Here is a 26,660-nt window from a genome sequence, read left to right on the forward strand (position 1 = left end):
AAATAAGAACATCCTTCACAACACAATCCTATGAAGTTCGAAAGGTGAATGTAACTAAGACATATGGACATATAAATTCCCACTACAAGCCTTTCCTATAACTCAACATACAAGAAAATATTATAATTAACACCCAATCAACACTTAATTCAAAATAAAATCCCAAAAAGAAATGCAACAAAGTTTCAGATATCATATTTACCTCAATTTATCAGGCAAATAATGCTTCAATTCAAAAACAATTACTTATACCTGATTATTAGTAGGATTAATAGTGGACATTAGAGGACCATTATCTTTCTTGATTTTCGCTCACATAATCAGAAATTTATACTCTTTATTTGCGAAACCCTTCTCTGCAATTTTGTAGAAAACCAAATCCTAGTTTAAAACTAAACACATTTCTTTGCAAAACTCATATCTACAATCCTACAAAAACCCAATTTAAAACTACAAATCTCAATAAAAAGTAATCAATCAAATTTCACACTAATTTGATTCATTATAAGATTTATAGCCAATAGTTTAATAGTGTCCCTTAGAATAATCCTAAACTGAGTACACTAAAAGTAATTTAATTACGATGAACCTTAGATTGTGAATTTGATATCTGATGATTGATAAGAAGAAAGAAAAACTTACCTCAGAAGCCACTCCAATGCAAGTAATGTCAAAAAGTTATTTGTAGGCTTCCTCAACTTAAGAGAGATGGAGATGACCTTTCTTAAACATCGATTGTATACCGTACGACTACAATTTGAATTCTGAAAGAGAGCAAAATGATAAAGAAAGAGGAACAAACAACAATGATTTACAAGTTCCCATCATCTCTCTGTAGCTCTCTCCACTCCAATTTAACCTTAACCCACACTATAAGACATCTCAATTTCAATACAACTTAGATTTCAGTTCAATTTCAATACAACTCAATTTCCAGTTCAGTTATGTTGTGTTGTGTTGTGTTCTATTCAGTTCAGTTCAACTCCTAATTTTCTTCTCTTATAAAATATTCATTTCAGTTCAATTCAGTTCAGTTCAGCTCAACTCAGTTCAGTTCAGTTCAGCTGAGTTCAGTCAATGAGAACAGGCCCTAAGTGGGGGCAAACTAGTAAAATGCGGATGCTGATATGTGTGCTGATTGGGACAAATCAAAACATAGACATATTGATACATTGTAATTGGATTAACGACTGTTACACAAGTACCCAACGACGTCAAAGTGTACGTCGTCTCTCTTATCCACACATCACCATTCACATAGTAGGGTAAGCTCAATGAAAGCTTTAATGGTGGACATGGTCACCCCTACCTTAACTTCACCCTTTAATCATAGGGTTTTCATTTGATTTGGCGGTGAAACCGCCGGAGATGGTAATGTCGTCGGTGGAATGGAGATGGCCTGGAGATGAGGAAGCAGTGTCGGTGGAATGAAGGTGGAGATGAGGAAGCGGTGTGGTGGAAGATGGACACGGTGAAGATGGTAGTGTCGGTGGGAGATGGCTGGAGATAATTTAAGGGAAGGAAGGAGGAAGCTTCAATGGTAGAAGCTTCAATGGCGCGTAAGCTTTTCGACACCCCGTTAACTCTTACAGTTAACCTCTGTTAGCAACATCTTCGCCCGACTCAGCATAAGCGTCCACCATGGAATGTTACATCAGACAACGAAAGCTGAGATGTTGCATTCATTTTTTGCTTTATTTACAAATAAGCCATTTGATAGATTAACATAACTTGTTAATCAAATAGATCAATGGGGACCGCCTCTAAGAAGAATAGGATTTCATTAATGAAAGATAGTTAAACGACACTTACAAATAATTATGAGGAAATCTAAAATTCCAATACAAATACAATTCACCTTATAAATAGTTACATCGCAGATTCGATCAATGATCGCCTTTATAAAAATCTTCATCCGAAACAAAACAATACGTGAGTTAGCTCTAATTCGGCTTGAGATCCACGGATGAATAGTTGTTTGGGTGAAAAAACTCCTATGGTCTTCTAGATACCTTTGGAGATTGTGAACCCTAAATCTTCAATCTTTGGCAGACGAACAAACAAATAAATTAAACCTAACAGAATAAACACCGCCATACAGATGTGATCCTTTATTGAAAGCAATTAATAAGTTTTTTGGGATTTACCACCAGTTAAAACACTGGTGGAAGCCCCTTCAAAAATTTTAAATTGAGACCAAAAGAAAAAAAATATGGAAGAGAAAGAGAGAGAAGGAGAAGATTGAAGGAAAACCTTCAAAAAAATAGAGAAAATCTAGCAATGGAGGCTAGAAAAACCCTCCCAAGGGGGAAACCCTAGAGGCAACCAAAAAAACCTCCGTTATTGATTAGTCGGACATGAGTATTGTTGTTAGAGTAGGTAATTGAGGGTAAATTTTTAATATCAACAATATTAGAAGTTTTTTTGCTTTTATAAAGGTAAGATAAACAGCCTAAGACCCTCTTCTTTTGAGCTTCTGGGTAGAGTAAAGCAGAGCATGCTGGATTTCTCTATCATGACGCCGTGCTCGGCTTGTTCAAGGGTTTTTGGTGGGACGAGTCTTGGAAGGGATTGTTATTTTTGGTGGTGGTTTACTGGTTTCGGGTAGTTGGGTTTGACGCTTCTTCAATCTGGGTATGTGGTTTAATTTTGGGGGTCGGTAATGGGTGGAAGAGTTCGGCAGGCTATTTTTGGTGGTTATGGGGGTTAGTCGGTCGTTTTCCGGCGATGTTAGGGGGTGAGTTAGGGTTCCGGCAAGGTGGCAAGGTTAGGGGAGGGGAGAGGGTGGCTGAAATTTTGGGTTTTTTTTTTAATTTTTATTTTAAGTTTTACTTCGTATATGTTTTTTTATTAATATTTTTAATCTTGGACCATTCATGTGTTGACACATGTCATGATCACCTATCATAACAGGTCATTGATCCGTCATTGACCGGTTGGGACTATTAAAGGAAAACTACCCCCATAGTTAGAATTATTAGATAATAAATATTAGTTGGGATTATTAAAAGTAAATCGCCCATAGTTGGGATTATAAAAGTGTATTTTTCTTATATATAATGTCATCCAACTCTTACAGAGGAATAATATTTTGACTATATTATTTCATCTCCCCTAAAATATGCAGCACATCGTATAAAGTTGAGAACTCTTATGTCTTTTTTAAAAAAACTAGTTAGTGATTTGTGCGATGCCCCGGGTTTGTTTCTCCTTTTTTTTGGTATGGAAGATTGTGAATATCACTTAAATACGAGCATTTTTTTTGTTGGTATAATACTTTTTGTCTATTTCGCATTTAAAAAATATTTAACTTTGATAAGAAAACTTTCAATAAATAAATCCCTCAACCGCACACCTCAGCCACTCTTTTAATTTCTTTTTATTCCAAATTTATTACTATAGAGTCACTAGCCATTTTTTTTTGAAGCAAATTGTTTTAGATTTTTACTTCATTCCTGCGAATTCTTCTTTATTAATGGAGTTCTCCAATTGAATTTAGATGGTTATGTATCTCTGATCAAATGGACAATGTTGTAAAATTTGATCTAGATTTTAATCAGCTCTACCAAAATATGGATAAACCCAGCGTTTTTAAAATTAGTTGATTTCATGCAATCAGCTTTTTCAACCCACTAGTTACCAAACACCCACATTAGCTGATTAAAAACGTAGATCAAATTTCACAACTTGGTCAACTCTTTAATTTGAGTTCTATCCGTTGAATTTGGCTCAATCCGCTAAACACCAGATGCCCTCCTAATCAATGTTTGTCTCAAAAAATATTTTCTTCTTATTGTTATTAGGAACCATATTTTATTTTCATTTTCAACCCTTCAAAAGACAAAAATATTATTACACGATTTTACTAATGGAATATCCTTATTAGGAACCATATTATTATACGATTTTGCTTCGGAAATAGTATAGTATATGGTTCTGAACTTCTGATGTATGAAATATTGAAAATATACATCTTCTTCATCAGGTTGACTGTCGAATAAAAAAAAAATCTGGGAAATATGACTGTACATCAACCAAGAACAAAACCAACAAATAAGGTGGGACCCACCATTGGTCTCTTCAAATTATTTGTTGACCCCACTACTTTTCCATTGAAAGCCACTCTCTTCACTTTCAGACACCCATACCATTGATCGCCATTAATATTACCTTTTGAAATCCTCCATTTGTTGATTAAAAGCGTCGATTTCTTCACTTCTTCATTCATTTTACAGTCTATCATTTTCTCTCTCCTCTTTCTCTCACTAGAAATGGCTCAAAATCTTTGTTCTACCATCTTCAAACGCCCTTCAACAACCTTCATCTTTGTAATTTTGCTCTGTGTTTTGGGGTTTTACACTTTTGAAAAAACCCAGATTCAAACAAGTGCAAAACCCCAGAAAGCGTCGAAATTAACTCACCATTTTCACGACACTTTTCTTTCTCTCTCATCAAACTACACCGTTTCACAGTATCTTCGTGCGCTAACTCTCCACCCCCACCTCGCCGGAACCCGGGAGGGTTATCAAACTGCGCAATACGTCAAAACCCACTTTGAAAATCTTAATTTAGAGACAAAAGTGTCGGAGTACGAGGTGTTGTTGTCTTATCCAACGCAAATTTCGCTTACGGCGAAGTTTAGTAATCTAAATAGTCAAGAAATCGAGACTTCGGAGGTGGGGTTTGACGTAATTCGGCCCTACCATGCTTACTCGCCGTCGGGGACGGCGGTGGGTGAGGCGGTGTTTGCGAATTACGGGAGCGACGAGGATTACCGAGCGTTGGGGGTGGTGGGGGTGAACGTTAGTGGGTGTGTGGTGGTGGTTAGGAGAGGCGAGGGGATGTCCCGAGGCGGGGCGGTGAAAGGGGCGGAGCTAAGAGGGGCTGTCGCGGTGCTGATGTACACCGAGGGGGAGTATGTTAAAGGGGTGGAAAGAGGGACAGTGATGAAGGGTGTGGGGGACCCACTGAGTCCTGGTTGGGGGAGTGTAATGGAAGGAGGAGAGAGATTAAGGAGAAATGAGAAAGAAGTGGAAGAAAGGTTTCCTAAAATTCCATCTTTGCCAATATCTATGGAGACAGCTGAGGGTATTTTAAGGTCACTTGAGGGACCTAAGGTGCCCTTAGAATGGAGGGGTGCCCTTAAAGATAGCAATTTAAGGCTTGGTCCTGGTCCTACTGTGCTGAATTTTACTTATCAGGTTTGAATTTTTGGAAATCTAATGAAGTTATATTTGGATTGTTGTTGTTTATTTTGACTTTGTGTTATGCTATGTATGTTAGGAAATGTGGTCCTGAATTATGTTGTAACTGTTTTTGTGGGAACTGGTGTTTTTGCTAAAAGTTATGGTCAATTTTATGGTGGTTTTGTATCTTTCTGAATGTGGTAGGCTGAGTGAGTAAAGTATTTCTATTTAAGTTTCATATTTTGGTTGTTGGAATTGCTTTCATTTTAGGAAGTCATGTTATTCGTTGTGACGACGGTTTTTATGGTTGAGGGGTTGTTGAGGTTTGGTTGCTGGATAATTGAATTAGAGTTTGTATATTTTGATGTTCATGTCAATGTTTAAAATGGATTTTAAGTCCATATATTCACAATAAAAATTTTAGAGTAAATCATCAAAGAAAAGGTGTAGTGATGATTTAGCTACTATAGCCAGCCATTGTGCTCTCTTTGTTGATAGTTGTTGAATAAGGTATCTGCTTTACCAAAGCAGCTTGAAGATTTTTTGTTTTAGGTAGTTGATGAATTATTAAGGAAAATCCTCAGTTTGGCCCTTTGTTCATTGATAGCATCTCTTTTTGGCCCTTATTCCTCCTGATGAAAGCAAAGTCTGAAATGTATATACTTCTGCTCTTGATTTTTAGTTCATTGCTTAGTTCATTTTTTTCACTGTGTATATAACTTGTCTCTTTCTTTATTTACAAGATGAATATTAAGGTGATCTATATTAATGTAATCAGCTCTGTTAAGGCAATGATGATTCATGACTAATAATATGGTCCTTGAGGTTTCTGTTATGCAGCATTATGGCCTTACCCCAAACATTTTTCTGGCAGCAAACCTGCAATATTCTTTTTAGAAGGGAAGGTGGTAGGGGAAACTACAAAACAATTGTGTTTTTTTTTTTTTTTTTTTTTTTTTTTTTGTATTTTATTATTATTATTATTATTATTATTATTATTACTAGGTGCAATAAGAAAAAAGAGGAGGGGTCAAAGTAATTGGTACAGGCAACACAGCTTTGTTTTCCCCTCTTAATTTTTACTTATTAATTTTATACTTAGTGTATGTTTGGGGTTCTATTATCACCACCATGTTTTGAGTTTCTACAGTCTTATAAGTTCAAATACAATAAATTCGACTACAATAAGCTCCAGAATAATAAGTTTAAATAACACAAGACAAGTTAAATTTATGTAAGATGATACTTCCTTGAGTTTCAAGAGACCAAAGTGAAGTTAAATATGCTGTAATAAACTATTTTGAGGGTTCGCGAGGTGAGTTGCGGCTGGGGTTCTTGCTTTACCTAATTTCCCTTGTTCAAGCTATAATATGATTTTTTGATTGTGCCTCTTGTTAATGTGCCCAATCCATCTAAGCTTGAGCTTTTGAGAACTTTTCTATAAGCTAGAAAAATTATGCAAAAATTCAAAGGTAGAAGATGAATTTTGCATTAAAATTTTAAAATAAGCTGAAGCTCTCTAAAGTATTTTCACTCTAACAATATTCAACATGATTTTTCTCTCTAATCAGCTCTATTTATAGAGTTTTCACTCTACCTAATTATTATTCAAGCTACTACTACTGATGCAGCTACCTAATTGTCCTTTTCCCTATATATTGATTCTTAGCACATATGTCGTACAAAACTATCAACATTAAGAGCTTGAAGTCCCATAAATTTTGCTTGTTGATGGATTTTTGCATATTATTAACTTATTATAAAACCCTGCCTTTTGATTTAACCACATCTTTGAATTTTATTTTAAAATATTACCTATTATTAAAAAAAAAAATGATATCACTACCTGATTCCGATGTTGATTCCGGCTGTGGGGCCCACACTTTTTACCCTCCCTTTTCACTTCTATTTCCATGATTTCCCCTTAACTCACTATTCTATAATACCCTATTCACATCAAAAAGATCAATAAAACCCTAATTAAACATGTAATTATCTAACCTTAACAAAGCTCATTTTCATTCACATGAACCCTAATCCTTAAACATTTGAATAGTCGTTATGTGGGACCCGCAGCCGGAATCATCACTAGAATCAGGCACATACATGTACCTATTTCTACTTCATTCTATTCTGTTTCCGAAAGATGCACGCATATTCTGTTTTGAGGTGTTCTGATTTGATGTACCTAATTCTACTTTACACACACACACACTTACCTATTTCAACTTCATTCTATTTTGGGTAAACAAATTTTACTATCTTACTCCTTTGCCCCCCAACCCATGCACACACACACACACACACACACACACTTTGTACAACCTCTCTGTTACTTTATACACCATTTTTTTTAATGTCCACCCAATTCTTCTAGAATCAAGAGTCAAAGATAAGTTGGTACATCGAAAGAAAATGGAGGGAGTACATGCTTTCCCAAATTGAATCTTCATGTTGTAAACTCCAAATGGCTTGCTTCAGAATTCTCAATGATGAATGATTAATTAATTCATAGATTGTTTGAAGGCTTTCCTTCATTGCTTATTGTGGTTATAATTGTCTGATATCATATTTATATTTGTTATTTGGTTCTCTTATGCAGGGAAAAGAAAAAAATGCCACAATTCATGACGTTTTTGCTGTCATCAGGGGATCAGAAGAGCCAGACCGTTATGTACTTCTTGGTAACCATAGAGACGCGTGGACATTCGGTGCTGTAGACCCTAATAGTGGAACTGCTGCCCTACTTGATGTTGCTCGTAGATATGCCTTATTGATGCGCTTGGGATGGAGGCCTCGCCGAACAATTATTTTTTGCAGCTGGGATGCTGAAGAGTTTGGGATGGTGGGTAAATTTTATTTCTTTCCATTTACGACATGTGTCATTAAAATCTTAGTGCTCTTGAAAGTTATGCTCAAGCTTTGTGCTTGTTTTAACAAGGAATGTAACTAGCTGTGACCATTTTTTGGTCCTTAATACTCCAAATGCTTTTTTTTTTTGAGGGGGATACTCCAAATGCTTAGTGAACCTAGAAATAACTATACTGAGAATTCATTAATGATACTGATTTTAATGGATAAACTTGTGTGTCCTGCATTAAAGATCCTAATGATTTCTTCATTAGGATCTTGTTGATGTTGGTTCTTACTTAGTCATATCTATTTCTTTTCCAGATAGGTTCAACTGAATGGGTTGAAGAAAACATTATGAATCTTGGCTCTAGGGCTGTAGCCTATTTGAATGTGGATTGTGCAGTTCAAGGTCCTGGATTATTTCCAAGTATGACTCCACAACTGGATGATCTTCTAACTGATATAACGAAGAAGGTAAGAAAATCATGTAATAATTGAGCCGTATAGATACATATTGCTAATATGTGAAATTTGGCTTGAATTGGTGTAGATCGAGGATCCTGATGCTGCAGATAAAACTATTTTTGACCAGTGGACTGCCAGGAACAAAGGCATCAATGTAAGCCTCTTAAAGTACTGTCTTCTTTTCATGCAGTAGTATTATACCTGGGCCTCTGCTCCAGCGTAACATTTTTAGGATCTCATCTCTCATTTTGAAGTAGTGCGACTCTTTTCAGCAAGCCCCTTTGTCTCGAATGTATAAACGATTGAAATACAGACTTGGTTTAAATGGATGGACCGATGGAATATAGGTGTTGGAAAATCTGTTTTAGTTGCCAGTTGGTATGTGTGTGGAGGCAATATCACGGTGTAGAGTAGTCTATTTGCCATATTATTATTTTGGATTTCAAGAGTTGAGGCCCATGCTCTTAATCATCTCATAATACTTTTTCTGAGATTCAAAACAACATACCAATTGGTTATTGGTGCAGTGGTGATTGGGACTGCACTTGGTAGGGAGAACCCGTATTCGATCCCCCACAACAACAATTGTGAGGGGACTGGAACCTAACCACCCAAAACTGACCCCCGAATCCGGATCAGCCCAAAGGGTAAACCGGGTAGAACACCAAAAAAAAAAAAGATTCAAAACAGCATTAAAAAAGTGAGGGAACGCCTATCTCTGTTTCTATTCCATCCATCCACCGATGTTTGTCAAATTTCTCTTGGATGTTCATAGGTATTATCAGGTTCTTCAAAAATTATTGTTGAAATGCCATTATGCTACAGGATGGTTGGGTGGTCACTTGTCAGTAACAAAGCTGGAGGCGAAATTGTCGTAATGTTTGCAATTCTTTTTCGACCCCTCATCAGGTTAATTAATAGTCGATGGAGGGGGTTTAAATTTCTGTTTTAATAGAGAAGCTTGAGATTGGCGTTCGTACCTGCCTTATTGCAAATACTGGACCACTGGCACTTGATGGGATGTTATTGATTCAGTCTCATTTTAAAAAAAAATAAAAAATTAAAGCATGGGTCAAGAAGTTGATAGATTACATGTATTTAAGGCTTTTAAGCATAATTATATGTTGGCCTAATGGTTAATTCTCAAGCTGTGAAATAACTTCCTATTTTTAAAATTCAAAGTCATGAAACACGTGTAGCCGACGGCCGACCCCACTTACGGGATTAAGGCTTTGATTGATTGATTGAAAGTCATGAAACACGTGGCTCTGCTGAGACTGGGAGGATGATCTAGCTGGATATTTGGCTCATTGAGTCTTTCTAGCTGCTTCAAAGTTGATTCTGGTTTTGGTTGGCAGTTTTAAGGATCAGTTCCGTCAGCACCTATTTCCTATTTGAGTGCCATTTCTCACTGTTCTAGTCTTGTTATTTTTGACACATTCTGTCAGTATGGGACTTGCCTATTGACAAGTAGCTTGCCATGAATTGCACATGCTGGCCTCAAACATATGAGAGTAATAATGAGGGAGAAAGAAAGGGTACCGAGATGGTATATCTGGTGACATGCTTAATCAATTGCCACTTTCCATCAAAAAAAATTTTGCATCCTAAGTGAAAGAATAAAACATACCCGTAGTTGATAGCTGATGTGAGCCTTTATCATTAAAACACTACCACAAAAGGAGGAAAATAGTATAAATCGGTTTCTTTGAGGGCATGTCAACTTTGTAATATTTTCTTCATTGTTTTGCAGATCCAGAGGCTTAGTGGAGTGGACTCTGATTTTGCTCCGTTTTTGCAGCATGCAGGGGTTCCTTCTGTTGATATGTACTATGGGAAAGGTATTTCTCTTAGAGGGCTCAATTAATTAATATGTGGACAAAGGGCTCTGTATCAATAATGTCATTTTTCTTATGTTTCTTTGTAATTAATGATGTCTTACTAGGTAGAAAAGGATCTACAGATTCCTTATTTTCCATCAATAGTCAGAACTTGTATGACTTTTCTTAGATTCATCAGATGGATCAATTCATTTTGGTTTCCTTACTTGCTGAAGTGCTGAACCATAACTAAAGTTTAAAATTAGGTATGAGGGGATATTTAATGTGTGTGTTTTACATGAAAGGCACCCGCAACTTGATAGAAACAAGAAAGTGATTGTATGAGGAGGATAATTGTTGTGGGGAAGAGGCTGGGTAATGGAAGACACAAGCAACTTGATGGAAACAAGAAAGTGATTGTACGAGGAAATTGAATTTTCTTTTACAAAATTGAATTTCTTTTACATGCCAACATCAATTTTTAAATGGAAATAGTTTCATAATAATGCCCTAGTGACAGCTCTAAGATGAATCCCAGATTATGGATGAAATATAGATCTTTTTTCATGGTCATAATCTCTAATTTTTCTGAAAGTAACTGAATTATTTCATCCCTAATATCTTGTTTGTGCTCAAAACCGTGATAATTATACTTTTTCACTTTGCCCCCAGATTTTCCAGTCTATCACACAGCTTTTGACTCGTATGACTGGATGTTAAACCACGGAGATCCTTTGTTCCATCGCCATGCGGCTGGTCAGTTTCTTTCTTAGTTGAAGTTGTAAATTATATTTTTAGGAAAACATGGCTGATGCTTAGTGTCTTAATATAACCTTCATAAATTATGATTTGTATAGTGGCGGGACTTTGGGGCCTTCTAGCTCTGCGTTTGGCTGATGATCCAGTTCTTCCCTTCAATTATCATTCATATGCAATGCAGTTACAGGTATCCCGTGTTATACTTGATATACTCTTCACCGTTTTTTTTTTTTTTTTTTACACTTTACTGTGGAGTTAATATTAATTAACCTGAAGTTCTTATTTGTTTTCTTGTATAGTTGCTTTTTATTATAAGATATGGTCTACTTTCTACAAGCATGATTGTGCAAATACTTTTTATTAAGGTTAAAAAAAAGTGGAGGAAGGATATCACTCCATGCAAAGTGCTGTTAGAGATAATTGTATAATCTTCACTTGCCTTCTGCTATTTCTATTCTTTTTGATGTTTGACAATGTTATGAAGATTTTTAGGTAGGCTTTTGGCCTTTATTATTCTGTTGTAATGATCTTTTCTGTCATATGGTATATCGTGTGGTAGCAACTTGGTCAAAGCTCCTTGTGCTGTAAAAATTGGAGGGCTAACCAAGTGACCTTTCTACGTCTATGCAGGAGTATACAAGTATCTTGAGCAATAAGCTGGAAGGTCTTGTGTCCTTTACTCCTATATCTAGATCTATCAAAAATTTATTTGCAGTAGCTCAAGAAGTCGAGGAGGAAGCAAAGGTGAGATAAGCTTATCTAACTACATTTGATGCTCTCATGTGCTACAACCTACGAGCATATGGTAACTAAAATAGTTTAGTAATGTATTCTTATTCCATATTTTTTTTTCTTATCTTAAACATAAAACTAAAGTTCAAGCTATGATTAGCTCACCTTATTCTGGGACTCTATTGCTTATTTCAGATTAGATTGGACTGTGCAACAAGAATAAGATCAAAATGGTGAATTATATTGACCAATCCAGATTATGAAACTCGGGTAGAGTATTAGTATTAGACAGTAGGTGAAGTAATAATATGAGCAACAGTAGGTGGAGCAGCGGAAGTAGCAGTAGCAGTTTATAATTAGAGTAGCTCGAGTAATACTAGATGTAGTAGTTATGGTGGTGATGGTACAGCAAGAGCTGTAGCAGTAGCAGAAGTGGTAGCAACATTTTTAGTAGAGTGGCATCAACAAAAGGCAAAAGCTGTTGTAGGAGTAGGAAGAAGAGTCTTAACAGCTGCAGAAGGTGCATTGGCAATACTAGTAGTATTAGCATCAACACAAGAAGTAGCAAGAGGAAGAAGAGGATCCTTAGTAGTAGTTGGTTGGTTTTAGTGGTGGTGGTGTTAGCAATAGTTGTAGTGCCATTTCCAGTAGTAGCAACAGCTGGAAAAAGAGCAGGAGGAGCAACCACAATTATTATGATTATTCATCAGCTTAGATCAGACCACACAAGCAAATTTTGATTAGATTTGATAACAAAAGTCAGAGCACATCAGCAAAAGTCTAGTGAAACTTAGCCTCAGTAGAGAAGTAGAATATATAGAGGGAAAAAAATCCATAAAAACAGATAAGAGATACATTAGGGGTTACATTAAGGAAAAAAAAAAGGGAAAAAAACTAAAAGATTTTTGCTTTTCTTAAAGAGAAATAATAATCTAGGAAGACATTATTGGGAAACTTCATAAACAAAGTCTAGACTACCATCTGATTTTGGCTATATGTCCATACCTGAAGGGAATGATTAGTACTTGAAATTATTTGCAAAGAGAGTGCATATCCAGATAATACTTCCCAGTTTCCTGTACCAAACTTGAAGATTCCCTAGGCAGACAAAGCGTCAGGACAAACCTAACGCTTCACAAAAAAACCGAAAAAGGATTGATCCAGTTGTGTGCATGGAGAAAAGCAATGGAGAAGTAGACACAAACATCACATCATTCTTTGAAAGAATTCTTTTTCAAAAGCAACTGTAATTTTGAATCTGTTTTTTACCCTAGCTTGTTCTCTACTTTCTCTGAAGATAGGATTGAAACTGGAAAGTATCACATCACTCATTGCTCTGTATCTTTGCTGGCCTTATAGATGTAAAGAGTCCTAAAAACCTGATTGCCTGCTCATGGTCCTCAGTGAGGAAAAAGACCTAGAAAAAGGGGATATTTTTGGACTTTGTTTCTCTTTGAGAAAATTGCGCCCATTGTCCTTCCCTATGTCCAAGGCTTCCTTACGTTCCAAAATTGGTCCCAAGGAGGTGAAATATTGATCTTTAAGAAGTAAGACGAGCTAATAGCAGAATCTTAGTGGATGGGACCTCAAGTATACTGCTCCATTGGATTCTAGCTCTAATGATCTACAGAAAGCAAGACCTTTTAATAACAATCGTCCTGAATAATGTAATAGAAAACATGACATTGGGCATAGTATAAAAACCATTTTTTTGTTTGTTTGCATAATGATGTATGAATTAGAAGAAGCGCCCCTGCAGGTATTCTTGTTTTTATTCTTTTAAATGAAGAAACATAGCTGTTGGATGTTGTTACATGTTCAGAATGACAATTGCAGAATCTAAGAGCTGAGGGGGTCTCTAGTGATCTTGAAGTACTGAAGAAAAGAATGTTAAATGATCGGTTGATGCTTGCAGAAAGAGGTTTCTTAGATGCTGAGGGGCTGCTAGGGAATCAGTGGTTCAAGCATCTGGTAAGCGATGTATCTTCTTTGTTTTTGTTATTTCATTATTTTACTACGTAAGATAGCAATAATGAATTTGTAAAGGTAATTCGTGGTAGTCTGACTCTGTAGTATGCAGAGGCAAACATCATCTCCATGTTGCCACTATCTAGTACTTGTACTCTGCAAAAGCGGTGCTTCTTCAAACAATAAATAGAGTATTTTTTCAGTCATTTCATTACCAAAGACAATTATGCTGTTATTGAAAAGCTTAAATTATTTCTGTCAAGACTCAAGAATTCTTCATGTAGTGACTAAGGATTTGCAATAATATATATGGTTACAGGTTTATGGACCTTCCAACCACTATGATAGCAAGGTAGACTTCTTTCCTTCTATAGCTAATGCTATTTCTCAATCTACACAAACGAAGAGGGAAAATCAAGCAACAATACAGCATGAGATTTGGAGGGTTGCCAGAGCTATCCAAAGAGCAGCTAATGCTCTGAAAGGAGACCTAAGCTGATAGAAAATGCGGGCAAATTTCACCTACATGCATTTAGCCTCGGGCAGGTGAACATATTGTTGTTACAACTTGGTCACTGGACCTAGGTATAGCTAATGCCATTTTGCAGTGGACGCATGAACAAGAAAAGGTCAAGCACTTTTTCAGCGTCAGATTTTGAGGATTGATTTTGAGGATTGCTGACATGCTGTCAAGAGATCAAAGTTGGAGAAGTACTGGGCAGGTTTAACTTGAACATACTTAGCAGCTGGCTGGTGTAGGATTTGTTTGATGCATTCCTCTACTTTTCAGATGGAATGTAGAGTTTAATGTTGGCATCCTTCTGCCAGAAACTGGGCATCCTATGTTTATTGTACAGTTGTTACTAGAACGTATGACGCCTGAATCTTACTGGAAATCTTGTATATCTATTTATCTGGTGAAATGTAACCATATTTCACTTGCAAAAAATGTGTGTTTGTTTGCCTTCTGCTCTCTCTAATAGTGATGCTGATACCAATTTCCGAGAACATAGCAGTTGGCCAGCTACGACTTGTGTCTCGCTCTTGTTTTTTTAACTGATTGGTTGATGATAGTTTGTTGATCGTGTTGGAGGGTCTAAAAGGAGCTTGCAAAGAAAATTATTTGTAAAAAAAAAAAAAAAAATCACCTTTTTTTTACTCTACTACGGAGTGAAGATGGAAACGCCATATATTAATGGAAATTGGAAATTTTGACTATATGTATTTTCCTTGATTAATTAATGAATTTCCTAATGAAACAATAATGTTTACTTTAGTGGAGTCATGTAAATTAAAATCTTAAAGCAGGGGTACCCTAGTTCCTTTATTCCTTCTAAGACGGTTAAATTGGTCCGGTATTTACGGGTCAATACACTTTGAGAGTTAGAGAAAAGGGTAAGGGATTCTCACCTCAAAGTGTCTCTATTAGGGATTGAACTCCCAACCTTAAAGTTAGTAGGTGCCATCTTTTCCACTACAATAAGCTTAATTTGATAACTTGAACTTTTCTGGTTTCAAAAAGGATTGTGCCATTTAAATCTCGAGCGGTTACCCTTGAAGATTCACATTTCATTCTTTAAATGAAATGTAAAAACCAGTCCAACAACAAACCAAACAAATTCAATCTAGTAGGGGATATAAAATCCTTACCAATCAATTTCACTTTAATAAATAAATTAAAATTTGTTATATACATCTGAGGGTAAAATTTTAATTAAATATTAATTTTTGTTCTTCATTTAATAATTAAATGATAAACAATCCTCAAAATGAGGGTAAAATTTTCAATGTGTACGGTACACCCAGGTGTATATAACTGTGCGTCGTAACTCGTAAGTACTTTAGTTACCCATAGATCGCAAGTTCGATCCTTTCCCTTCTCGGTTTTTTTTTTTCGATTCCATCTCTTAAAACTCTCACTAGTAAGCAGTCACTACATTTCATTCAACTTCCAAAATCCAAAAAATTCATTCTTAACTTGCAGCTCTTTCCCACCACCGTCAACCAAACCACCGTCTTACATTCCGGCGACCATCGTGGCTCCGACCAACGCCGCGCAACCGGGTACAACAACTGCAAACTGGGTTCTTCCTCATCAAATTCAATATTCAAAGGTAAACCCCATTTGTCAATTGCAACTTTGTTAATTCAAGTTCATACATTTTTCTCATTATCAATGCTTTAATTGATTTATAGACTGAAACAATTGCACAATTCCATGTATAAAACTTGATTGTAGCATTAGATTAGAATACTGATGATAATTTTTTGTATTGGCAAGGTGAACCCTTGATTTATTTTTGATAGAATTTGGGGAAGAGGGGTGAAAATGAGAGGAAGAATTGGGTTGTTTATGAATCCTAGTAGTGTAGGAAGCACAACAATTGGGAGGACAAGTAAACTTGTTTTTTGTTCTGCCTTTTCTTCTGCTGGGGATGGTTCTGGTGGAGGAGGTGGTGGTGGAGGTAGAGGGCGTGGCCGAGGTGCCGCCTCGGGTTCTCCTGTTTTTAATTTTGTGTCTGGAATGACTGGTTCAAATGAGGGATTGGATGATTCGGATGAATCATCGCCTCATCCTGCTGGACGGGGGCACGGTACCTCATTCCGTCCTTCGTATAATGGTTTTGTTGCTCCCAACCCACCGGGGCAGCAATTAGGGTTAAGTCGGGGTAGAGGTGGTCCGGTGCAGCAGGCGGGAAATGAAGAGGATTTGCAACCTAAGAGGCCTATATTTCTTAAGAAGGATGAATCAACAGGTAGTAGTGTTGAAGCTGAGTCAGTAGCTTCTATGCCTCGTCAACCCATTGGAGAGAAGAATCTTCCTGAAAATATACTGAATGTATTGGGAGGAGGATCAGGGAGGGGAACCATTGAAAGAAGACCGGTTGTGGAAACTAGAGCTAAGGAAGAGAATCGGCATCTTAGGCCAAGGCAGCAAATTGGTGCTCCTCCCTCTGAGGCTGGAAGAGGGAGAGATAGATCTGAGAAAGGAGATACGGGCTCTGCTGGTGTAAGGAGAAAGTTAGCCAAAGAGGAATTAGAGAACGCGAAAAATAGGGCAGTTGGTATCTTGTCCAAGGGTGACGATGGAAAAGAGGGTGGGCGTGCTGCAGGAGGAGGTGATCGGAGACGAAGGGTTAGAAAACCGAAAGATGACTCAGATGAAGAAATGGATGAGGATGATGATGAGAATTTTGCCATGGGTGATGATGCAGATGGTGAGAAGTTAGCCAAGGCACTTGGACCTAGCAGCATGGCTGAACTGTCAGAGGCATTTGAAGAAATGAGTACTGATGTCTTACCTGATCCTGAGGATGATGAGTATCTTGAGGCACTTGATACCAACCTTAAGGTAATAACCACTGTTTGTTTGTTTTTTTTTTTTTAAATAATTACTTGGACAGGCTATTTCATGTGTTAACTTCACCTTCGGATTGTAGATCGAATTGGAGCCTGAATACTTGATGGGAGATTTCGAGACTAATCCTGATATTAATGAGAACCCGCCTATTCCTCTTCGTGATGCTCTTGAGAAGATGAAGCCATTCTTGATGGCTTATGAGGAAATAGAGAATGAAGAAGAGTGGGAGGTATGCATTATTCTTCTACATTGCATGCTCTGCTATTAGCTTGTCCTCTTCAATGCTATTTAAATCCCTTGTAGATGAGTATTAATGTTTTTTATTAAGAAAACATATATGCAAGTTGTTTCTTGTATCTTTGAATCCTTGATGCTTAGATTGGCCTTTTCCACTTCCCTTGCATTGATATTTGATTTCCTTTTAAATCATCCATTTACCCATCTTCATTTTCTATATGCACTAATTGCACTGTGAGATAAAGCGTACATGGTAAGATAGAAATTAAGTTTAGAACAAACATAGTTTTTTTTTGTTTTTTTTTTTTTTTTGTTTTTTTTTGTTTTTTTGATAAAAACATAGGTGTATGCACTAGTCATATGGATATTAGATCATTTAAGCTGACTTGTTATGATGAGAAGAAATTTGAACACACACAGAGGTATATGCACTAGTTATATGGGAATTAGCTCTTTTGAAGCCTTTGTGGTATTTGGGGATGACCATGGTTCCTTCACTGAGGCTGACATATCAGATCTTGCCCACTCTTCTCTATCTTTGACTCTTCCTTTCTCCTATGCATAAGTTGTGTCTCTTCATTCTATTTCTGTAATGCGGTTAGTCATACTATCTACTGATCCGTGAACAATAATTATTAATGATTCCGTATAATGAAGTTGAAAGTTATGATTTGCATTTTTAGATAATGAATTCACTGCTGAGTGCTGACCCATGGAATGATCATAATTTGGCATCCAATTGCATTTCCTGACCTGATTTTCCATTTGTCCATAATGGGGGTTTCCATGACAAGGAGCAAGTTTGTCTTTCTAAGGATATGATGGGGGTTTCCATGGCTGTATTGGAAATCGAGTCCCAACTATTGGTATTCATTGACTGACAGCAGAATATGATTTTAATTCTCTTTTACAGAGTTGGCTTACTTGTATGTATGATTCTAGAGATAGAAGTTGTTTTTCCTGTCTTCTCTATGATATCTTTACACTGCAGATTTTTTTATTCCCTAGCAAGATAGTGAGATGCATAGCTCTTAAGCTACCTGAGTATCTTCTATTTCTAAGCATTTTGGAATGTTTTTTCCTCGTGGCCAATTGTTTAGATGATTAATTCATTCTTCTGGTCCAATATCCATTTTCATTTACTGGAATCTATTGTATGGATTTTATCAGGAAATTATGAAGGAAACAATGGAGAAGGTTCCACTTTTCAAAGAGATTGTGGATCATTATTGTGGGCCTGACACGGTAACTGCAAAGCAGCAACATGAAGAACTGCAAAGAGTTGCAAAAACTCTTCCTCCTAGTGCACCAAATTCAGTGAAGCACTTCGCGGACCGTGCTGTTCTCTCACTTCAGGTTGGTCTGTCCTCCCTTGCAAAGTACATTTTTAGGGTAAATTTTTTTTAGGAGTAACCTTTGGCAGTATAATACCTTAACTTTCTGCTAAATATCTGTGGTGTATTAAGCATTTGAGCTTCAATTCTTTGCCATGTCACATGTATAATATAAGCTTTGAAATTTCTTTTACTATTTTTCTCTTTCTATTCTTACTTCACTAGATCAGAATTGTTAAGATGTTGATCCATATATATAAAAGCTAAGAAAGTGATATAGATTTTGATATCTCTACCGGGCTCTAAGTGGGATGCTGATCAGTTATTCTTTGGTATGTCGATCGTGGATGGATTTTTAGAAACTTAGTGTCATCTATGTGCATCTACACAATTAAGGAAAGTAAATGTTTCTGCTTTTGATAGAGAGATGTACTAACTATATCATACTCCCTCTGTTCCTAAGTAATATTATTGGCTATATACTAAAAATGGAAAAAAAAAAATAATAATAAGATAAAAAATCCACCCACCCTGAACCTTAAGGCTGTCCAAAATCAACCTGACCTGAGAACAATCTGACCAAATACAAAATGAACCATTTTCTTATCTGACCTGCATGAACACTCTGACCCGCAAGCCCAACCCAACCAGGATCCAAACTGAACACAACCTGCACCCCTGATTTGACAGCTATATTAGAACCTCACTTTCTCGATACCTTTTCTCGCTTCATCAAAATTTCTATTTCTCTTGCTACTTTTTCCATCCAGTTTCAATTTTTATCGCATTATAACATGCAAATGCCACTCCATTATAATTATTTAATTGCCAAAGCCTAGCAGGACATTTAATTTGGGACAGGAAGGAGTAGGCTGAAGTTTGTGTGAGAGTCTATAGAGCTGCACGTATAGGCCAACATATTCTATAAGAGGGCATTAGTATGGACTTATTTGATAGATTTAGCTGCTTTGTCTTATTGCATAGAACTGTTAGGAATGTAAGCTTTGTGAAAAGGATGGTGATCATCCCACTTTTGTGCTACTGAGATAATAATGTTCTAGGGTGTGGGGGTGAGAAGAGAGCTCATAATCTCTTTTGAACTTCCAAGTGTGTAAGCTTGTTTGAGATTTTATCAAGTACAGAGCTTTGTTTGGAAAGCATGTGATGGCTAATGTTTCAGCTAGCATCTGACGCTTTTTTAAATATGCCTGAAACTCAATATTTACTGGATAGTGGATACTACCTAGACAAGCAAACAAACAACATTCTTTGGAGGGACAACCCACCCTGCTTGAACCCTCTAGGAATTTTATGTTTTTCACCCAAGGAGAAATGTACTCGCTTTATTCATGCTTGAGAATAATAGTGTTTTTTTTTTTTTAATAAGCTGCATGATAGTGTTTATAATCTTTTAAATGATCATGTTATCTACTGGCTGAACTTTCTTTTAAAAATGTGGTTTCAATCGTTAATACACAGTAGTAATATTGAATTAATCTGTGATGCAGAGTAACCCAGGCTGGGGATTTCATCGAAAATGCCAGTTCATGGATAAGTTGGTGCTGGAGGTTTCCAAGTCTTACAAGTGAGCAAAATTATTTAAGCCTTATTCGATTACTGATTGGCTGTTTGCACCCTACAAGTCCAACAAAATCATGTTCTGGACATAGTAACATCATTTTCCTAAAAAGGATGATTAGTTTTGAATAACCCTTCATCCATTTACAGCTTTAGGAACTTATTTGTACTTGGTTGTATCTTTCCAATGTTGCATGTCATTCTTTTTGAGGAAAAATTTCATCAATCAATATGTGGGCATGCTAAATTAGACTTATATCGTTTGTCCATCACTTTGCAATTTTGTTGTTAGCTATGAGCCTATGATAGGCAAATTCGAACTCGTAATCGATTGATAGATTTGCTGAAATATAGAAGGGAAAGAAACTGTTCAATTGTAATCATCAAAGTCTCTTGTTGAAATACTTGATTTGTTCTTGGGCTGTCATTGTCCTCTTTAATGGACCAGGAAATACAATACGAAGTATAAATCATGCAACTTGTTAGGTCATTGCCCAGTCAAGTTTGGGTCCATTCATGTTGCAATTTACTCTATTTTTATTTTCTCAAACTGGCTGATTTTGATACCTGAATTTCCAATTACTCCTTATTTTATTACCGCCAAGAAATCAATTCATAAAACCTAGTCAGGTGGGATTTTGTTACTCCTGTATTCAATGTGTAATTAATTATAATTTAATGTCAGTTTTATTTATAGTTGTATGATTAAATATATTTTCGATTGAATTTTACATTGATAATTGTGATTAAAAAACGTGTGAATTAATTTGGAACAAACAGCGGAAGTATATTTCTAAATACATTGTTATTGCCTGTACTGTTGTACATAATAATTTCAAATTTTAACATCTTTTCCTTTTCTCATGCTCACATTAGTGTCAAAATTGTTTAAAATAGTAAAATGGAGATCACATATTCGAAAAAAAAAAAAAAAAAAAAAGGTATAATAACAACAATAATAACAAATGTATTTAAAGTAAAAGAACAAAACATGAATAATAACAAAATTAAATTTCTTATGATCTTTTTAAAATAAGAAAATAGGGAAAAATAAAAATTAAATTAGTTGCTATCGTATTAAACCACTATCTAACGTACTGTCGGGGGCTTAAGAAACATCACTCGTTTTAGCTATACCCAAAAATAACTCAGTCCATCTAAACATTCCACAAAAGCCCAAAATAATATATGGACCGAAGCTTGGATTTATTGTGCATATTTCTGCGTAAAATAAAACTCGAATTATTTCATAATGTGGTCCAACACGTTGGTTGAACTATTCGCCTCCAACAAAATTGGCTAATAGATACAAATTCACATGGTTTATGAATGTAACAAGGTTTTCGCCGGTGCGATGCACGGGTGATGCATAGATTCGTGAAAGTGATGATGAAAGACGCGTTATCTTAATAAATAGTCCCGGTAAATAATCAAAGTATAGATTAAGATTGTTGTAATAAGGAAATTTAAAATGTGTGTTCGCGGTTGTATATTATAAGAGGACAAAGTAATCACGCTTGTATTTTATGTCCCCGATTTTAGCTCATTCAAGTCCTTTATTTGTCATCCCTTGTTGCTAAGAATATAAAACAAACTATATATATGCATACACTAGTATGTTTAAGTGAAACCTAGGAATTAGTAGTATAAAAAAAAAAATACGTGATGTTTAATCTATATGCATACAGCCCTACATGTTAAGAGAATTTAGCCAAACTATTGATAAATTCTTCTAATAGCCTTCTGTAATCTAGCTGTTACATGACATAGTCTTTAGCAAGAAAACATGCCTAGCATAATATTTTTGGTTAAATTTTAGTTGATGTAAACAAATAACCTGACTTTTCTCTTCAAACTATATTTCAGCATGCAGTAATTAAATAAAAACCCTCAATTATCAAGGTAAAAAAAACATATAATTATTGATCGATCCAATTTATTCATGACCTAAAAAAGGCGTACATAGATGCATCTGGCCGGGATTCATTGTTACCATATTCCCTACAACTAACCCAACTACGAGAATCAAGATATAATTTTAGTGACAGAGGTGTATATATTAAAAAGGAACGTAATAGATAAGGAAAAAATCTCTATCAATAACACATTTCATCGGTAAGGACTCCGCCACCATTTTATCATATCAACACAATTTAGTGAAATCAAAAGGAAATGGGATCTAAAGTTAGGGAAAGAAAGAAAGAAAAGAAATGATGGAAAACATAGGCAAAAAATGAAAGAAATTGACATGTAACAACAGATAAAACGTAGTGGTAACATAGTTGAGCTCACTTCATTTTAGTAATTATCCAATACTATCTTTACAATTAACAACACTACAAGACGTACAAGTAGCTGAATTTGTATCTTCATCATCACTTCATTCTCACAATTACCTAATACTGCTATCTAAAAAAATAGTATTATCAAATCTCCAATTGATAGAAGTATTATAGAAATTGCCAACGGTATTGAAATTATAAATTAGGTGGTAGACATTTGGTAGAACTATTGTATTCTTTCATCTTTTACCACCTTTGTTTTCTATTATATGCAACAAATTAAATGGGTATTACAGAGAATTTGTGAGAGATAATATATTTTTTTTGTTGTAAATGATAAGAAACGGAGATAGTATATGGGATAAGATTAATGCCAAGATAGATATAGAAGGTTAATAATTAATAAGTTTAGATATAATATAGATAAAGATTAATAAAATTGTACAAAGTATAAAATAAGAAAAATGTTAATAAGCTCCTATAAATTCTTTTTTTTTTAAAGAAGCTCCTATAAATTATGATAAGTAAGGTCTTATATGAAGCATAAGATCGATAAATAAGTATTTATTAGATATATAATTTATACCGTAACTACTAATTAAGATAAGACATGTACTACGTATGTAAAATTCCAGTGAAGAAAACACTATGTCACTACCTAACTCCCTACGATAAAAATTTAATGTACTGTAGACTGAGCTAAGCTGAATGGATAAAGAGATGAGAATAGTATTACATGTGATAGAAGAATAAGTACTAAGGAAATGACAAGTTTAGCATGTCTAATGAGAGGTTTCTTAGTTTAAAAAAGGGAAGAAAGTGGTCAAGTCCAAAGATATAAGTTTCAATTGTAGAAAGAAATCCACATACGTCATCTAATCCTAGAGAATTAATTAGATGTTTAATGTCAATTTTGCTCAGCTAGCTTCTAGACACTCTATACTCAAATTATACATTGTTGATTTTTTTTTTTTTTTTAAATATTTATTTATTTATTATTATTGATATTTTTTGTAAGCTCACTTTCATCCAAGAACAAGGAAGCAAATACAATAGCTAGAAGACTAGCAAACACATTATAAGGGCCTAACTAGGATGACAATCATGACATGTATCTGATTACTTTGGCCTTAATTTAGTTACATAAGTTCCCATTTAGTTGCTTTTGGTTATAGCTTTGGATGTTATATACTTGAATTTCTATGAAATTTCGCATCCTTAAATAATTGGTTTGTGCACTCGGGTACACACCCTATGAACATAAAATTCAAATTCAAATAACGTACATACAAACTAAAACAAATGAATATGGACCGACCCTAAAATAACATAATAAGAAATAAAACGAATGTACATAAATCCAAAAATCAACAAAAAAAATGTACTGTATAAGTTGATTGCAAATAACATGTCTGATCTCCACATTGAAAACTAAAGAATACATAAAAAAAAATCCAAAACACACACGTTCATTTTTTATTCAAAAATAAAATGAACATGATATATGGGTCGTATTATTGAAAAATATATAAATTAAAAGAATATATAGCTCAAAAACAAATAAAGAATTGAACCTATAATTCCAAATCAGAGAACACATTTCATATATCAGGTCAGTTCATCGGTGAATTCACTTTAGCTTTAATTAGTTCAATTCAGTTCCTAATTTTCATCTCTTATAAACAATTCATTTTAGCTCATCTCAATTCAGCTCCAATTAGTTCAGTTCAGTAAATCAGAACAGGCTCTAACTTGCACCTTTGAAGTGAGTAAAATTTTTTGATTTAATATTTGAAGTTTGAATTTTTTTGGAAGTTTAAGGAGTTTTTTTTTTTTTTTTTTTTTTTTGACATTGAGTTTTTTGTTCACACCTACAAAATTCTTGTAGTATTCAAGTTATTACTTCTAAGTATTTGGATATCAACCAAACCACGACCAATAATATCATGTTTTATTCACCTTATATTCATAATTAATCATCTTTCACCTTATTTTGTGGGATCCAATTATAAATAATATTTCGTAATTTATTTTCTTACATCCTATTCTCTCCTTCAAATATGAATAGTACGAGTGAACCGTGAATAATCACTTTTTGAATTTTCAGTGATTTTTGTTTTACGGGTTTTTTTTAGTAAAATTAGGGAAACAGATACTCGTATAACCTAGGAGTAGTGGAATTATATTTTATAGTCACTAGCTAGCATATACTAAGTTTATATGATACTTGTATTGTAACAAGGCAAGATCGAGAGAGGTTGTTACCTATTTAATGCTATTACGTCTAATTTTAGTGAGGGCAGTTCAATGGTGTGCTTACATTTATAATTTGATGACGAATGTACGTTGGTTTATAGGTTCACAACAAATTTAATCTCCTAATCTTTCCTTTTTTTATGTCCTAAACCTCCAAACGCAATTTTTTTTTTTTAATCAAAATATAGAAAAGAAGCCATCTTATGCAAACCAAATCAATAGTAGGCCAAATTAATTAAGATTAAGTCTTTGCTACAAATTCTTTGGTTGAAAAATCTCATGATAATTTTCTTTTATTGATTGCTTGGAAATAAAGTACCCAATCAAACTTGAATCTCATCAATTATACATAAATATAAATGTACTTTTAGATGCTAATTATTTCAGCATAAACGTCACAAATTTTTGTAATTGCTTAAACATCAATTCATATACCAACTTTTTGGTATATTTATCTTAAGAACATATATATATCAATAAAACCTAATACTAATAATAAATCAATAATACTTTTATTTTTTTGTTTGATAGTATTTGTTTCTTTATTTTTAACATTTACTTGAAACCATAAGATGCAAATATTAAAAATGATATATTTGCATGGATAATTAAGAAATAATTGCATAGAGACTTGTACACAAAAGTAGTGTAGTAGCTAGATATTATTTTTGGTCCCATAAATACATGAATTGTGTCTATTATTTACAATCCTTCAATTCTTTACCAAATCAACTGCTCAACTAGATTCCATAACCCATTTCTAAAAAGAAGGTTTAGTCCCACCTCTAAAGATGACAAAGATTGCGCACAAGGCCAAAAGAGTCTTATTCCAATGTGTATGTAACATTAAAGTGTGTATTTTATGTCTAATTTGATGTATAATTTGACGTTAACATTGAAAGAATTAGAAACAAGAGGGAATAGATATTTTCTTAAGAAGCACTTATGTAACATTATTTCTACGTACTTTTAATTTGGCTTTTTTTGGTCTTGTTTGTGTTTGTACTTGACTTGAGACTCGTAACAAACACTCTTGAACAAATAATGAAATTACTAGACTCCTTATATATTATTGCACGTCCTTTATTTTATAAATGTTTGATATATAGAGGACTAAGTCAAAATTAATATAGTACGCGTAATTTTTTGATGTTATGTGGGATGTTTGCTTTCTCTTGAAATGAATTTTCTATATATTAATATTTTATAATTTTTATACATACCTAATTGAATATATTTGTGGTCAAAGATTTGCATTGGAGATCGTGAAGGTCAAAGTAAAACAAATAAAAAGAAAATGTAAAGCGTAACAAATTGATTTACAACACATACTCATATGTTAACCATATCCATATGTGGACCGTATATAAGCTAAGAAAGCACATTGTCGCATAAGAGTTTGTTTGTTACAACTTATTTTATCTTGTCTTTTTTGGAAAAACAAAATAAGTTCAAATAAATTCAAGCAGTATAAGTATTGATACAATGACCTTCGTATAGGTATTAGTTGAAACAAAAAAAGTTGAATCAAACGAAGTTTATAATCCATTAATCCAACATCAAAACTCTTCCTTACGGAATATATCATAAATTTTGTATGTAACTTTATTAGTCTCCGTAACTAATGAACCTTCATTTTTACATAGGGAATGAGCTTGCATGTTTTGGGTAATGAACAAGTTTTAGATCTCATTGACTCATTCTACGGTCAAGAAGTTAGCCATGTTAGTAATGAAAGAGAAAGAAAAATAGCTTGATTGGAAATATACTTCATATGCATGCCTAGCTAGTTGCTGATACAAGCAATAAGCTAAGTTAATCTCATAGAA

At 34.7% G+C, this 26,660-nt stretch overlaps 2 protein-coding genes across 2 annotated transcripts; both read left to right on the forward strand.

Moving 5' to 3' along the window:
- Nucleotides 1-4,216: 4,216 nt before the first annotated feature.
- On the forward strand, nucleotides 4,217-14,667 carry LOC145609623 (putative glutamate carboxypeptidase AMP1). The gene is made up of 10 exons (XM_081665107.1): nucleotides 4,217-5,201; nucleotides 7,789-8,031; nucleotides 8,361-8,513; nucleotides 8,590-8,658; nucleotides 10,258-10,345; nucleotides 10,997-11,080; nucleotides 11,182-11,270; nucleotides 11,714-11,827; nucleotides 13,652-13,786; nucleotides 14,103-14,667. The coding sequence occupies exons 1-10, from the start codon at nucleotides 4,272-4,274 to the stop codon at nucleotides 14,280-14,282; spliced, it is 2,085 nt and encodes a 694-aa protein (XP_081521233.1). The 5' UTR covers nucleotides 4,217-4,271; the 3' UTR covers nucleotides 14,283-14,667.
- A 1,029-nt stretch (nucleotides 14,668-15,696) lies between these two features.
- LOC145609715 (uncharacterized) lies at nucleotides 15,697-20,562 on the forward strand. The gene is made up of 5 exons (XM_081665207.1): nucleotides 15,697-15,897; nucleotides 16,065-17,135; nucleotides 17,224-17,373; nucleotides 18,552-18,737; nucleotides 20,224-20,562. The coding sequence occupies exons 2-5, from the start codon at nucleotides 16,113-16,115 to the stop codon at nucleotides 20,302-20,304; spliced, it is 1,440 nt and encodes a 479-aa protein (XP_081521333.1). The 5' UTR covers nucleotides 15,697-15,897; nucleotides 16,065-16,112; the 3' UTR covers nucleotides 20,305-20,562.
- The last annotated feature ends 6,098 nt before the right edge of the window (nucleotides 20,563-26,660 follow it).

Source organism: Chenopodium album, chromosome 1 (genome assembly GCF_948465745.1).
Source record: "Chenopodium album chromosome 1, dcCheAlbu1.1, whole genome shotgun sequence".
Lineage (NCBI taxonomy): Eukaryota > Viridiplantae > Streptophyta > Magnoliopsida > Caryophyllales > Amaranthaceae > Chenopodium > Chenopodium album.

Excerpts from the sequence above, each read along its gene's own strand:
- LOC145609715 (XM_081665207.1), top strand. The coding sequence starts at position 16,113 with ATGAGAGGAAGAATTGGGTTGTTTATGAATCCTAGTAGTGTAGGAAGC. Across the intron at positions 17,136-17,223 it reads CACTTGATACCAACCTTAAG|ATCGAATTGGAGCCTGAATA; the intron begins GTAATAACCACT and ends TTCGGATTGTAG. Across the intron at positions 18,738-20,223 it reads GTGCTGTTCTCTCACTTCAG|AGTAACCCAGGCTGGGGATT; the intron begins GTTGGTCTGTCC and ends TCTGTGATGCAG.
- LOC145609623 (XM_081665107.1), top strand. The coding sequence starts at position 4,272 with ATGGCTCAAAATCTTTGTTCTACCATCTTCAAACGCCCTTCAACAACC. Across the intron at positions 8,032-8,360 it reads ATGCTGAAGAGTTTGGGATG|ATAGGTTCAACTGAATGGGT; the intron begins GTGGGTAAATTT and ends TTTCTTTTCCAG. Across the intron at positions 11,828-13,651 it reads AAGTCGAGGAGGAAGCAAAG|AATCTAAGAGCTGAGGGGGT; the intron begins GTGAGATAAGCT and ends TGACAATTGCAG.